The sequence below is a fragment of the Patiria miniata genome, unplaced genomic scaffold, assembly GCF_015706575.1.
Source record: "Patiria miniata isolate m_02_andy unplaced genomic scaffold, ASM1570657v1 HiC_scaffold_1, whole genome shotgun sequence".
In the NCBI taxonomy this organism is placed as follows: Eukaryota; Metazoa; Echinodermata; class Asteroidea; order Valvatida; family Asterinidae; genus Patiria; species Patiria miniata.
In genome coordinates, this window is record NW_024037047.1 from 35,428,772 (window position 1) to 35,440,902 (window position 12,131).

The 12,131-nt window shown below is 41.2% G+C and overlaps 1 protein-coding gene across 1 annotated transcript in view; it reads left to right on the plus strand.

The window, feature by feature from the left end:
* Nucleotides 1–4,970: 4,970 nt before the first annotated feature.
* Nucleotides 4,971–12,131, plus strand: part of LOC119733193 — a gene marked incomplete at its 5' end in the record, with an annotated part of 63,994 nt that continues 56,833 nt past the window's right edge. The window contains 4 exons of the mRNA XM_038206783.1: nucleotides 4,971–5,040; nucleotides 6,037–6,141; nucleotides 9,580–9,717; nucleotides 10,709–10,813. Coding sequence (XP_038062711.1) covers nucleotides 4,971–5,040; nucleotides 6,037–6,141; nucleotides 9,580–9,717; nucleotides 10,709–10,813 — 418 coding nt within the window. The remainder of the gene's footprint in view (nucleotides 5,041–6,036; nucleotides 6,142–9,579; nucleotides 9,718–10,708; nucleotides 10,814–12,131) is intronic.

The window sequence follows — 12,131 nt, forward strand, 5'->3', positions numbered from 1 at the left end:
TTCCTGGATTTCATCCATGTGTTGTTGAATGTCATCTTACTTATCCTTTTTTTTCACAATCTTTGGTGTTTGTACTCTTCGATGTATAGGTCTACAAGCACTATGGTTAAGAGCTGCTTAAATCCAAGCGTTGTTCAAACCAGAACATTATTTTTGCTTTGTCGATCTTCGTATCATTCATGCAATGGTTAAATCGTGTTGCTCGTTGATAAGTTATAAATTGAAGCTTGAAATTATGTATCGTTTGCAATAAGGCTTCTTAATGTTAAAACTCATGACATACTTACATTCATTTATGTAAAATAGCTATCACGCCATAAGGTTTAGTTGTGAACAAAGTTATGCACGTAAAATATAAAAAAAGTGGTTTAACGATAGTGTAACATATAGATTTGGCTATAGTCTTTGGAAGGTTTGACTATAAACTATATGTTAGGATACGGTAGCTGTGGCTAAAAACGGAATGAACGATGACTATGAAGAATACAAGACAAACGGAGCTCAGCTATAATTATGGAGAAATTATTTTATTCTCAAGAACTCAATTAAAACCAGGTCTTGTATAATTACAGAAGTAGGAGACGGAAGACAGAAAATCGTAGATGAAGACTGGTCAGAGCATAGGGCTCGAGTTGGCTCGCGTACGAGTTGGCACGCGTACGAGTTGGTTCGCGTACGAGTTGTCTCGCGTACGAGTTGACCAATCCGCGTACGAGTTGACTCGCGTACGAGTTGACTCGCGTACGAGTTGACTCGCGTACGAGTTGACTCGCGTACGAGTTGACTCGCGTACGAGTTGGTTCGCGTACGAGTTGACCTGTTTCCGCATTTAATGAAAACAAACAACCCAAAACAAAATAGCCTAGGCCTACTGCCAGTTTTCGTCAACGAATCAAATGCTTTTTTACTTGTTTCTGTAATAAATGTATAAATTGAAATTTGTATGGTTCTATTTTATTTTAATAAAAAGCGTACTTGTATTTACCTTGGACATCTCTGTAACCTTTGTTGCTTTTTTTTTTTACTCCTAGAACTATGAGGCTCCACTGTGGAGCCTCATAGTTCTTAGCCCCATAAATGTGGCCTATTTACTGGACTGCCTCCGTAAACATAGGCCACACATCCACATGTACAAAAAACGTGTCGACTTTGCCAAATTTTGATTTTCACATTTAGGCTTACTTTGTAGATTTTTTTTGCTTTAGAAGCATTCTCACCCTCTATATAGGCTAATCAGAAAGTGCTGTCTTTTTCAGATGTTTAATTTTTGTGAAATTTCATATTGAAATTTTGATACGCAAACGTGTGCAAATGTATCTGGAAATTTCACGAAAAATGGACATCTGAAAAAGGCAGCACTTTCTGATTAGCCTATATAGAGGGTGAGAATGCTTCTAAAGCAAAAAAAATCTACAAGGTAAGCCTAAATGTGAAAATCAAAATTTGGCAAAGTCGACACGTTTTTTTGTTCATGTGGGTGTGTGGCCTATGTTTACGGAGGCAGTCCAGTAAATAGGCCACATTTATGGGGCTACAGTGTACATAGTTCTAGGAGTAGCTTTTTTTCACAAAACAGATCCACCCTGTTTTGGGCTGCTGTTTAGTGTTGGCCTGCGAAGCAACTTTTACTAATTTCATGAATTTGCAGCGCGAATACTTGCCACGACTACTCCGCAGAGCGGAGCATCATTGTTCGGGGCCGTATCATAAGTCTGACGCCTCATAGGTCCGACGCATAAGGCGTCGGACTAGTAATGAGGCTAGTCCGAGTAACTTGGACCCAACTTATCGCCTTTTTTAACATTTGGACATGGTCTGGCAGTATCGCCAGACCATGTCCAAATGTTAAAAAAGGCGATAAGTTGGGTCCAAGTTACTCGGACTATAATGAGGCATAACAATGTACATTTATTTATTCAGCCTCATAGGTCCGACACCTCATTCATGTAAGTCCGACACGTCACAAGTCCGACGTCGGAAAAACGAAGCGTATGAGGTGTCAGACCTACATGTATGAGGCATCACACTTATGAGGCACCGGACCTGTGAGATGTCGGACTATTAAATGGGCCTGTATTTGGTTGGGGGATGCGATTTTGTCGGACCTATGAGGCGGCGGACCTTATTGGACTTATGAGCGGACCCCATAGTTCTAGGAGTATGGGGATATGCCATGATGTCACAAATTCACATTCGCTTTTGCTTTTGCGCCGTACTGGAACCGGGCTTAAAGATGACATTCCATAGCTTGACATGGAAGTGAAGTGATTTTGTTGTTGGATGTTTCATTCAAAAAGTGAACAACTATTGCTAGAACAAAAAATAATTTAAAAAAGGATGCATGTGTCAGGTTGAAACTTGAAAATGGCACTATCTATAAGGGAAATGGAGAACACAACTTAATTTGTACAGATCATCCCTATACCTAGTCCCAGTAACTGGGTCGCTAGAACTCCTTTTTTGACATTTGGGATGTTGGTCTGTCTGTACGATAGACCAACATCCAAAATGTCAAAAAGGAGTTCTAGCGACCCAGTTAGTGCATGGGGCTACCCTATACCCACCAGATATCTTTAATTGTATGTGTATGACCCGGATATTCGTTTCTTGTACAAGTTTATTTTTACAGCAAGAAAAGGGTAGATGGGTATAAGTATATGTTGAGCAAGGATGGGAAAGGATTGCTGAGCTTTGCTTCAGAGAATATCTTCTGTTATTAATTTAATTATTAGGACGATAGTTAAGAATGGAATGAACTACTACATGTGTAGTAGCTCATGCTGACCACACTGACCACAATGTAGGGCCTAAGACCCTCAGTGGGTGGTTGTTGCTAGGGCAACCAGTGGGCCTTCCTTGTACAACTGATCTGATCTAATAAAGGGCAGTGCACTGAAAGTGCCTGGTCAAACGCAGTAGCTTTGAATATATTGAAATACCTTTATTGTTATCCACATCAGTGATACAATAAGAATATTAAGAAATTACATTTATTTATAAATAAAAACATCTACATTTTGTTCATTATCACACAGAAAACGTCAGACATGGACAAATTCACAAATGTACATACACCAATGTAGCAGTAAAAAAAAAAGGAAGGGGGGGGGGACCTAGGACTCAGGCGTAGGAACAGGGGGAGAACCTTGAAAGGGCCTGGCAAGGTAAAAAGGGGAAAATTCCACCATCTGGAGGGGGACAAAGCTATAAAAAAGCAATTTGGAGGGACATGTATATAGAAAATAAAAAAAAAAATAAAAAAGGGGGGAGAGATTCAACATGTACAGAATGCTTGCAATAAACACATAAACCCTACTGTCTGGAGATAGAAAAAAAAGGGAAAACAATTGCACATTCAAAGGCCTTATTTGATGCTCAAATTCCAGTCAAGCTAGGGAACTTATATAAAGAAATTGAATTATGCACAGAACTTACATTTGCAAAGGATGGCTACTAGGCTATAATATTATAATGGAGCGCCTAAACTTTAAGGGGAGTGGAAATGGCTAATCACACTCAAACTCCCTATATTCCAAAAAAAACAACAATAGAAACTACATGTATAAGTAAAATAAAAAAAAAATAAAAAATTACCGATAAAACTGTCACAGATCATATCCACAAATTTTTTTAACATGGACTGGAATTAAAAACTTAAAACTTAAAAAAGAAAACCCTAACATCGGAGGAAAAGGGTTTCCTGAAAGCATTGATATGTAGCCCGATGAGCAATAAATTTTTTTTTTAAACCCACAAAATCAGCTTATGAAAAGGAGAAATTGCCCATGTATTCAAGGGCCCGAAGATGCTCAACTACGAGCCAACCTAGGGAGCCTCTATCAGAGAGTATAATTTGCTGACAAAAAAAACCAATGAGCCCACCTTTAAATTTAAGGAAAAAAGAACCCAATATGACAGTCACATTCGAGATCCCTTTACACTGAACATGTATCCCTGAATCAAATTACAGCAATTTCCTGAAATGTATTCACACATTCGCTGGTTTTTATAATAATAAATGAGTGGTTTAAATGACCAGTCACACTCGATTCTCCGGTTACTGAATACAGTATATGAGGCATTCACTACTGTCCTTACAACATCTTCTAAGAGAGTCTTAATGACCCGTTTAGACATACTAGGGGCCAAAGTTCTGACAGCAGAGGTTAAGTCTGATGGGATATAATGACCTAAGGCACCTACTTCTATTGTCACCAAGTCCACTGATTGAATTTGTTCTGTTAAGTCCGCCACCAGTCCTTGGTATTTAGCATTCCCCAGGTTTACTGTGGAGTTGTTTGGGATCGTCAGTTCTCCTACAACGGCGCTTGTGTGCCCGCTATATGTAGAAAGATGTCCGGACGAAGGTTGGTTGTGCATATTGCGACTGGAATATTTTACTGGATTCCACGCACATACCTGGGAGGTCGACTGTCAAGTTCGATTCCTGGTCCACATGATCGTACAGGTATTTTGAAAGACATTTGAGGACGCAGTCGTGTCTCCATGTGAAGTGACCCAAATTCAGGGCTTTTTCACATGCGCTCAGTATGTGAGCAAGCGTGCATCTAGGTTTATGACACAGGTGACATTTTGGGTCAACTTGGATGCGCCATCTTGTCAAGTTCATGGGGGTGGGTAGGGTATCGCATCCTGCTCTGAGTAGAAATGCTAGCTGGCCACTGGGGAGAGAATAACGCACTCGCTGCCAGGCTTTGGATTCACTCTCCAACTGGATAATGTCCGATAGCTTTGATTGTACTTGTAGCTCTTGTAGGTGTGTTTCCCAGTGGAGATCATGGTTGGCTTTTGTCAGTTCCTTTATTCTCCTGGCAGAGGTTCGTGAGGTATGTGTAGTGTCGCTTGAAGCCAGTTCCCGGACTTTATCGATGGCTGATTTGAAGATTTTAGGGACCGCATTTCCCCAGTACATGTAATGGTCAAAATAATATTCATGATTATTCCTATCATACAGGTCTGTAACCTGCTATCGGTGTTGCACAGGATGGACTGGAAGTACATCAAGTGGCTGCACAACCCGTAAGTTGACTGTTTTGACCAAGTTTTTTAGAAAATTTTGGTTTTTTTTCTAATTTAATTGCCTCAGGTGTTATTACAGACAGGGCTCTGGAGTGCTCTGAAATGTGCAAAACTAAATTAGGCCAACTTTACTCACATTAGTCAGCAAATTTCTCCAAAAAATTCCACTGGGCAAAGGAAAGGTCCTCAGTATTTCACCAACCAAGTTTGTAGACTCAATTCAATGTTTGAATTAAGGAGATTTTTCTTCAATATTTTGCACATGAGAGGGAAGTCAAGTGATTTCAAAATGAGGCTAAAGACTAGACTGGTACAGGTCCGACCATGGTCCAATTGTTTGAAAAGACCAACTTCTTCATTCAGTGACATTAGTCTGGTGGCTGACTGAGGAGAAATGTGTAGTAAATTGAGACTTGTTCTCGGTTCATGCGAAATGTTTCTTAAATTCTGTTGGCATGGTTGATTGATGCAGTGCTGTTGGTCTGGTTGTTTCAGGTGCCAGTCTGTTTTCTGGTATTGCATGTTTTCAATACCTTAAGTTTTGGGACTCTCATTACACAGTATTGAGAGTCCAAAATTATCGGACTAGTGTTATATTATATGCTTTAGCTTTAAACAGCTCTGGAGTGTCATATGGCCTAGTGGTTAAGAGCACTGGACTCATGTTCTGGTGTTTCAGCTAGGCAACAGTGAGGCGGGTTCGAGCCCGGGCCCGGACACTTGTGCCCTTAAGCAAGGCACTTAACCATTATTGCCTCGTCCTTCAGATGGGATGTTAAGCCGGAGGTCCCGTGTGTTGTAAGCCTAACACACGTAAAAGAATCCAGTAACACTTATCGCTAAGAGAAGGGGGTTTGTGTATCTGGCCTCCTAGTTATGCTCCCTTGTGGAAGTCCTTCCAAGTAACCAACCAAGCTCACACACAAATGTTCATCAAATCAATTATGCCTGTAAGTATCATGCATTCATTGATTTGTTTTCTCATTTCTTACCAAGCCATTTGTTTTGGCCATACTGATTCGTGTCCCAATGGAGGGGATTGCACACGTCCTGACTACTGCAGCAACTGTAACCGAGGCTTCTACTCTCCACGATGTAATCGTAAGTTGTTATGACAGAAAGACTTCTTGATATAACTTGAATATTTTGATCATAGACTACTGACATCAGACTCTTTTTCTCAACGGATAGGCCTAATGAACAGGAAATCTCTGACAGCCATGCTGGGAGGATTCAACATGATCATTCAGGGAATTGAAGTAGCCAGCCAACTATCTCACTTTGGTTAAGTCAGTTTAAATATGTATTCATAAATACCTCAGACAGTGTAGCTATTCCTATTGGTCGAGAGCCCGTCACGTGGCCGGTCTTAAACGGATGATAAAGACATGGCCAGCTGGTCTTAAACACTTTTCCAGTGTCACAATAAAATGTGGACTCCTAAAAATCCAGTGCCTCTTACCGTTTCATTGGTTGAACGTTCACAATCCTCACGTAGGCATGCGCAACACTACCAGCGAGTCAGAATTTTATAGTTCTAAATTCAAAACGCAACGCCCCAGGTGCGTTCTGTAAAACATCGGGCAGAACATGCTACGCGCGCGTCAATCTCCATAAAAGGGTTGCTTACATCTTACTCGCCAGCTGAACACTCCATTATTTTGCTAGAGGGACGTTTCAAAAAGCATGAAGTAAACTTGTTGAACAAAATTGGGATTTTTTGAACGAATTATTTGACATTTTTTTACCGAAAAGGTATTTATGAATGGGAATAAATATGTGCTCGGTCGGTATTTATCACTCTGTTTAAGACCGCTTAGAGTCTGGGCGCTGATAATTACCCTCGCCTCCGGCTCGGGTAATTATCAGCACACGGCTCGGGTAATTATCAGCACCCAGACTCTAAGCGGTCTTAAACAGAGTGATAAAAACCTCAGGAGCACACATTTATTCCCTTAATAATAATAAAATGAGTGGGTATATATATATATATATAAGGTGCACGTTTCCACCAGGACTTGTGCTCAAGGTGCTACGTCATTATTACCCCTGCTCATTGGGCCCATGAAACATTCCAAATACCATCTCAGCTCCCTGGGGAGTATACAGCTCAGTGCAGCCTGTTAGGCGCAAGGAAGCTAATTCAATCACAATAACCATCTCTGCCCTCACAGGCACCCATTTACTCCTGGGTGGAGAGAAGCAATGAGTGGCAAAGTGGCTTGCTCAAGGGAACACGCACCATGACCCCAGGCTGGACTCGAACCCACAGCCAGCTGTACCCGCAGACCACAAATCCAATGCCCTTTAATAACCACAAGGCCACAGCACTCCGCAATATGTGGTGTGTTGATCACTAAAACCATAGCTTAATATTTCCCAAACCTTAGCTTACTCCTACTCAGGGTTTGGTTTTATATCTAGCTTCAGTATCATTTAAATTAGAACCCCCTTGTTCAAACCCAATGAAAATTAGCCTCGTAACTGTAAGATTCGATATCCTTGAGGCAGAACAAGTACCAGTTTTGAGCTTTAGTCTCTCAACTCAAGGGCATACAAATCTCCTCTAGCCAAATAAGCCATAAATGGATTCAAGATTTGAAAACAAAGTGTGTTTTTTTAATATCTGAAAAATGTGTACTTGATTGTAAATTGAAATCAAGTCGATTTCAAGTTACTGTCAAGTTTAAAGAGTGCCTAAAGAGGGGAAGTGCGGCCTAGCGGTTAGGGTTCGTGACTCATGATCAGAGGGTAAGGGGTTCGGGTCCAGCTACCGGCCTTAGTTGCGTCATTGGGTAAGCCACTCTTAACTGGACAGTAAAGGCACTCTTAACTGGACAGTAAATTGAAATCAAGTACAAAAACCCTTCGCGTGCGATCGCAGCGAATGGGGGTGAATTGGGGCCTTGATGTGCGACTCGAACCCACAATCTCGCGGTGCAACATCATGACCCTATCGCACTGCTCTCCAAACCCTGGAAAAAAATTATATACCTGCGTACGTATCATAAAAGTATTGTAGAGGGCGCTAAACAACCATGTTTGTGGATATGTAGTTTGGGAAAAGAAAATTTGTGGACTGCGAGGGGGTGGGGTTGCACGACCCCTACGGGCCCCCTCCCCCTTGGCTATGCTGATGACCTTTTCCTGAGTCACGGCATCCGGAATAAACCCGTAACCATGGTCACTAATGTAGGCTAACAAGTTGTCAGTGGGTGGGCGGACTGGGAGGGGGCAACATGTTTTGGTGGGGGGGGGGGGGGGCATTCTATATGCCCCTCCCTCTCTGGCTACGCCGCTGGCCTTACCCTGTTTAATCACTCCATCTTGAATAAAATCTCACCCATTGCATCAGACTTGGGTGCACGTCTCGATGATTCAGGAACACAATTCTTATTTTTGGTGTTCATAGGATGTACAGCTATTTCAAATTGCCTTGAAGTGTTCTGCAGCACGTCTTCTGACCAGAAATGTGACCGATGTGATGGTGACTATGGCATGAGTGATGACAAGAGACAATGCATAAGTATGTATGTCAACCATAGGTGGCTGTAGTAGAGAGAGAATTGGGGTATGGGGAACATTATTTGCTCCTCTAAGGGCTGTGCATTTTTATACAGTTGAACTTGGATTCAGTTGAATATAGAATATTTGAAACAGACCAGAAACTGGGAATAAAGCTTGATCGAGAATAAAGCTGGTCCACTGAATGAGATTTGCACAAACAATGAGCTTTTGAATATTGTAATGGGCGTGAAATTACTGGTTCAAGTACTAAATGACTAGAGACTAGACAAGAATTCTGACTTCATGGAGATCGTGCCGTTCTTCAAAGAACAATAATGGTTGTCGGCACACGCTGTGCCTGATGCTTACAATCGAATGCCTCTCTAACAATGAGGTAGAGCACCAGTGTGCATTGCAATCGAACGTTGAGTAAGACGCGCTCCTTATTCTAGACCGGGCCAGAACCAGTCACGATGTGAACAGCGATCCCTGACTGCATGGGCTCATTTTTTGTATCGTTCGGGCGCGTACAGGGAAATAACCTGCTATCGGTGCAAGGAGCTAGCGCATCATAACAAAATGTCTCTTGCAGTGCTCTGATTAGTCATAAACCACTGCGCCAAATATTAATCTTAATCACAATAATCCTAGCGTCTTGACCTAGAAAGCTTATTAAAGTTGTGTAAGTCATTTCAGTTTAAAACAGTTATTCATAGGCCCCATTATCAATACATGCCCAACTGTATTGGCAATTCTTCTCAATGGAATACTAGTTGTTGACTGGGAACTTATTTCTTATCTTACACAAGTCCTATCAATTAAGGTATGAGAAAAGAACCTGCATTTTATCAGAGTGAAGAATAAAGCGTGATTACTGGAAATTAATCATGACTGTTATTTTCGTTACAATATTAAGAACATGGTGTGTGCATCATTTTTAGAGCCTGTATTATTATTATTATTATTATTGCATCAGACTTGGGTGCATGTCTGGATGATTCAGGATCACAATTCTTTTTTTGGTGTTCATAGGATGTACAGCTATCGCAAATTGCCTTGAAGTGTTCTGCAGCACATCTTCAAACCAGAAATGTTACCGATGTGATGGTGACTATGGCTCAGCGCGTGGATCAGCCTATAAGAAGAGTGATGACATGAGACAATGCATAAGTATGTATGTCAACCATAGGTGGCTGTAGTAGAGAGGGGATTGGGGTATGGGGGACATTATTTGCTTCTCTAAGGGCTGTGTATTTTTATACAGTTGAACTTGGATTCAGTTGAATATAGAATATTCGAAACAAACCAGACAAGCATTACATGTACTAGCCAGTTGGAAACTGGGACTAAAGCTTGATCGGGAATAAAGCTGGTCCACTGAATGAGATTTGCACGAACAATTAATGAGCTTTTGAATATTGTAATGGGTGTGAAATTACTGGTTCAAGTACTAAATGACTAGAGACTAGACAAGAATTCTGACTTCATGGAGAGATCGTGCCGTTCTTCAAAGAACAATAATGGTTGTCAGCACAGGCTGTGCCTGATGCTTACAATCGAATGCCTCTCTAACGATGAGGTAGAGCACCAGTGTGCATTGCAATCGAACGTTGAGTAAGACGCGCTCCTTATTCTAGGGGAAGTTCCTCACCGGGCCAGAACCAGTCACGATGTGAACACCGAGCCCTGACTGGGCTTGTCTTTTGCAGCGTTTGGGCGCGTACATAGTGCAAGGAGCCAGCGCATCAATATAAATGTCTCTTGCAATGCTTGATTGGTCATAACCCATTAATCACGATAACCCTAACGTCTTGACCTAGAGAGCTTTTTAAACTTGTGTACTGGTAAGTCATTTCATTTAACAGTTACTCTACCATTAGTTTATCATAGGCCCTATTATCAATACGTGGCCAACTGTATTGGCAATTCTTCTCAATGAAATACTAGTTGTTGACTGGGAACTTATTTCTTATCTTACACAAGTCCTATCAATTAAGGTATGAGAAAAGAACCTGCATTTTATCAGAGTGACGAATAAAGCGTGATTACTGGAAATTAATCATGACTGTTATTTTCGTTACAATATTAAGAACATGGTGTGTGCATAATTTTTAGAGCCTGTATATCAATTATTTCTCTTGTCTTAATGACTATTTGTCAGAGCAATGTTCATGGAGGAGTAACAGCAATGCCTGCTTCCCAGGATCCTGCACAAACGGCCAGTGCAGATGCAGCAGTGGCTTCTTAGGAACTGACTGCAGAACATGTGAGTGAGAAATCAGTAGAGGTTAATAATAACTGGTATGGAGGTGAGATCGTGTCTAGCAATAAAATCCTGTCTCACTTTTATTTATTTGTTTGATTTATTTTGTATTTACTACTTCTGGTACTGAAACCAAGGATTCCCCAAATAGCGCCCTAGGCACTGTAGGCTCGAAGGCCTGAAGAAACCTGTAGAGAGAAGTGAATGAGAAGAAATTACAGTTTTAGAGGTAGGAAGAAAAGCCCAGAAGAATATTCTGGGGAAAACCCACGGAATCATGTAGGACTGAAAACCCAATCTACATATTGGCCCGGGCGGGATTCGAACCCGGGTCACAGCGGTGGAAGGTGAGGAAAGTAACACTCTTGAAACAACCTGACTCCCCAAGTTCAATCTCCTTCAATTTCCTTTCAAAGACAGTCTTGAAGTCATTTCTTTATATCTGGGCCAAGGAAATATGTAACTGTCATACAAGAGACCCAAGAATGTACTGTGCAGCAGAAAGTGAAGAACACTTTGCTGTTATTTTATGGACAAAAATAGAAGATCATGAAGATTCTTTGTTGCCACTTTTGATGGGACACACCCACAGACATATAAACGCAAAGACCGCCAGTCGTGCGCGTAAAACTGTGATTTGACAAAGTATGGGCAAAACGTTTGTTGATGCAACGCACGTTCAATGCTAATACACATTTAGTACAATACATACATGTACATTTACATACGGAACATAATAAATTGTTGAGTTAAAAAAAGGTTGTTTTACTCACAGTGTGCATTAAAAAGTTGTGCAGCTTATTGTATTTTAATCTATCTCAATCATACTTAGTACACAAGGGATTTTTTTTACAATTGAAAAATAACTTCATGGATTTTTTTTACTGAAATAGTTCAACTGTGTGTAAGATCCCTATACCAAGAGGTGAATTAATTTGCCCATAGTTTGGATTTTAGTTGGGCACTGCGCAGATCACGGTATGTGCGTGTAGTTTCGAATAGGACCTGGCAATCAGGCTATGTGTTTGTGTCTGTGGACACACCACATAGAACACGCTGGTTTGTGTGTATATTGCAAAGCACGCATGATTGATTGTATTCCAAATGTACACAAAGGCAGGGCTTCGTGTGAGCATCAGTTTATCATCGGCATTGAGTTCTCTACCAGTTTTGGCACTCTCCCATTCTTGTGGTTGAGGGGCAATGTGAACGGATCCCATTGCATTATCATCTGCGTTGAATACTTGCACTGGTCAAGCACCAGACCTATCAATCATTCAGGTGCCTATGGCGAGCAGCTGAATCCACTTCCCCTAGACCC